Below are 3,411 nucleotides of genomic sequence, written 5' to 3'. Positions count from 1 at the left end.
GGTGGTCATAATAATCTGGCCACTCAGTGTATAAAATGGTGTAGAACAAAACATACAATGGACCCTCTCCATTTGTTGAGGGCTGACTATATTGAAAAAAATTCACATATAAGTGGACCTTCAAAGTTCAAACCCGTGTTGTTCAAGGGTCAGCTAGATATACAAATAGTGAAATCAGAAGGTTATTCAGCTGTTCTAATGTTAAATACATGTTGTAAGATTATAATTGCTTTTGTGTCTAGTAGTTATAATTTAATCGTTTTCTTTAAAAGTATAAATATTCAAATTTCTTTCCATTATATGCATGTTGTTTAGAGCCTGAAAAAAATAACCCATGGTTTTTCTTCAGTCTTCACTAGGCTCATCTACTTCTTCATTCCAGTCAGTGGGTTCCTATGGACCTTTTGGCAGGATGTCGACGTACAGTCAGTTCAGTCCAAGTTCATTAGTCGGGCAGCAATTTGGTGCTGTTGGTGTTGGTACGTTTTTCTTTTTTCTTTTTTTTTATAACCACACGTTTTTAGACATCTTGTTTGGTATTCCTTTTGTAGCCTATTACTATATTTTACAGGCTTTATTTAATGTCCTCATTGACCAGTGGTTCTAAAATGGTCTCTCTTGGCCCTGGCCAGGTAGCTCAGTTAGTTAGAGTGTCATCTCAATCTGCCAAGGTTGTGGGTCCGGTCAGGGCACATACAAGAATCAACCAATGAATGAAAAAATAAGTGTAACAACAAAATCGATATTTCTCTTTCTCTTTCCCTCTCTCCTCCACTTCTCCCAGTCCCTCTCCCACGTTGTCTCCCTTCCTCCTTTCTTCCCTCTTTAAAATCAAGAAATAAAATGGTCATCTCTCAAAAGAGTCACTTTAAAAAAACAACACAAAAAATCTGGATATACCCAATGATCAGATTTCATTGAATGTTATTTTAAATTTACATAAGGTATATACATTTAAAATAAGTATTTTTTCAATAGGATAGATTTTCAAAAAGGGATTGGCAATAATGCCATTGTGATTAGGGAATATTAATGCCATTAAGAAGTATTTATGTTGAATGTGGGTGATTATCTCATCACCTATGAAAGATGCTCACATAGAGCATATTTGGAGGGTTGGTGCTTTGTTTATAGTAACAATGTTTTAGAAATGTGACACTATAAGGAGAATGTGTAGGAGGGCTGGGCTAATAACAAACAGTCCTACTTACAAGGACAAAGGCCATTCATTGTGTGCAAAAGCTAGGTGTAATCAGATCAACTCGGTGTTAAGTTTTGTTTTTATGTCTTAGCATGCTAATGAGTTTTGTTAAAATTAATTTCTTTTTTATATAGTTGTAACTTTTCAAGTATGTAAACGTTTGACTTACAAAATAAAAAAGGATAGGGTGAATCCCAAAATTGAATGAATATAAGCTGAAACAACTGGTAATAAATATATATCAAATCAATAACATAGCCACACAGGAAAAAAGTACTTAATTCAAGTAACTTTTACACTCTTAGTAGGTTATATGGTAGTAAATAGAACTATTAAAAAATTTTGACTTGGGGTTTGTAATTGGTAGTGGCATTGGTGTTAATTCTGAAACTATTTTTTAAAATATATTTTTATTGATTTCAGAAAGGAAGGGAGAGAGAGACGAGAGAATCATGATTGACTGCCTCCTGCACATCCCCCACTGGGGATTGAGCCTGCAACCCAGGCATGTGCTCTGACTAGGAATCGGGAATCAAACTGACTTCCTGGTTCATAAGTCTGTGCTCAACCACTGAGCAACACTGGCCAGGCAATTTTGAAACTATTTTGTATGTATAATGGGGTAGGACAAATTAGTAGTATATTGATGTTGGGAAGTGGTGTGGAGTAGGGATATAAAAATATGGAATGGGGAAGGTACCGAAGAACCCTGTGATGTTGAAGGTGAATTGGAGGTATGAGAATGAACTCATTTTTTTAAAAAAACTGCTTATTTCCTGACTGACAGGCCTAGAAGCAGTGATATCCAGTAGCAAAGAACATGTGTAGACTCTGTTCTTGGTTTCTAAATACCATTCCCCACTAAAAGAAGGGGAAACAATGCTCTTTTTTAACAGAAAAATACCAGCTAATAAAAGGAAGGAATGGTAGATAATAGAAAATCATCATTTAATAATCTCGCCCTGGCTGGTTTAGCTCAGTGGATAGAGCGTCAGTCTGCAGACTGAAAGGTCCCAGGTTCTATTCCAGTCAAGGACATGGACCTTGGTTGCGGGCACATCTCCAGTAGGTGGTGTGCAGGAAGCAGCTGATTGATGTTTCTCTCTCATTGATGTTTCTGGCTCTCTATTCCTCTCTGTAAAAAATAAATAAAATATATATTAAAAAAAATAATCTCTGGTGTAATAATTAGCAGCACTATTATCAGCTAAAATCATTGAGTAAATGGTGTTGAAAGAGGATATTAAAATGTCCTTAAGGTATTCATCCCACAGTTTACTTACTAATTACAAAGAGGGTGAGTGTTGTGCCTTTATAATGGAACCAGAGGCCCGGTGCATGGGATTCTTGCACTGGTGGTGGGCGTGACATGCAGGGATTGGCCTGCTGTCGTAGTGCTGCTCATTCCAGTCAGCTGAGTGGCTGCTCCCTGGTCTGGCATCTTCCATGGAGCCGGAGCACTCGCCTCTCCAAGGGACCTGGTTGGGGCCGGGCCCAGGGACAATAGCACTAAGAGGCAGTAGAGTAGGCCTCAGTCCTGCAGCAGCCACGAACCGGCCCCCAGCCTACAGGATCAGTTCTACAAGCCCAGCAGCAGCCTGCAGGCATCCAGAGGAGGCGGCAGGGAGCAAGAAGGAGGAGCCTGGGGTGAGGAGGCAACGATGGATTGCCCGGCTGCCCAGGGTTCACGGCGGGAGCAGCCACTCATTTCGGTCAGCCGAGAGGCACTCCCACTGTGGTAGCGCACTGACCACCAGGGGACAGCTCCTGCGTTGAGCATCTGTCCCCTGGTGGTCAGTGTGTGTCGTAGTGACTGGTCAACCGGTTGGTCTGGTCGTTTAGCCGTTCGGTCGCTGGGCTTTTATTATATAGGATATTATATAGGACTAGAGGCCTGGTGCACGAAATTCGTGCACGGGGGTCGGGTGGGGGGTCCCTCAGCCCCGCCTGCACCCTCTGCAATTTGCGACCCCTACACCTTTTTATTATCTAGCTAACCTCTTCACGTTTAAAAAAATTAACTGAAATACCACCTCCTCTAGGAAATCCTCTTTGAACAAATCTCTTTACAATCTGTATTAAGTATTTTCATAATATATCATTCTTTTTCTTTAACAGCAACTTAGAGTGGATGCAGTGTGCTTCTCATTCTTGCATCTGAATTTTTTCTTCTTGCTCTTGTAATAGCAAAGCTTATCCAATTTACATTT

The 3,411-nt window shown here is 40.3% G+C and overlaps 1 protein-coding gene across 2 annotated transcripts in view; it reads left to right on the top strand.

Annotated features, from left to right (window-relative positions):
- LSM14A (LSM14A mRNA processing body assembly factor) overlaps nucleotides 1-3,411 on the top strand; it is a 76,924-nt gene that overhangs the window by 32,804 nt on the left and 40,709 nt on the right. For both annotated transcript variants that reach the window (XM_014536621.1, XM_005862475.2), the window contains exon 3: nucleotides 350-479. In XM_014536621.1, the coding sequence (XP_014392107.1) occupies nucleotides 350-479 (130 nt within the window). The remainder of the gene's footprint in view (nucleotides 1-349; nucleotides 480-3,411) is intronic.

This window comes from Myotis brandtii, unplaced genomic scaffold (genome assembly GCF_000412655.1).
Source record: "Myotis brandtii unplaced genomic scaffold, ASM41265v1 scaffold165, whole genome shotgun sequence".
NCBI classification, from domain to species: Eukaryota; Metazoa; Chordata; class Mammalia; order Chiroptera; family Vespertilionidae; genus Myotis; species Myotis brandtii.
This window is presented reverse-complemented; position numbering and strand designations above follow the sequence as displayed.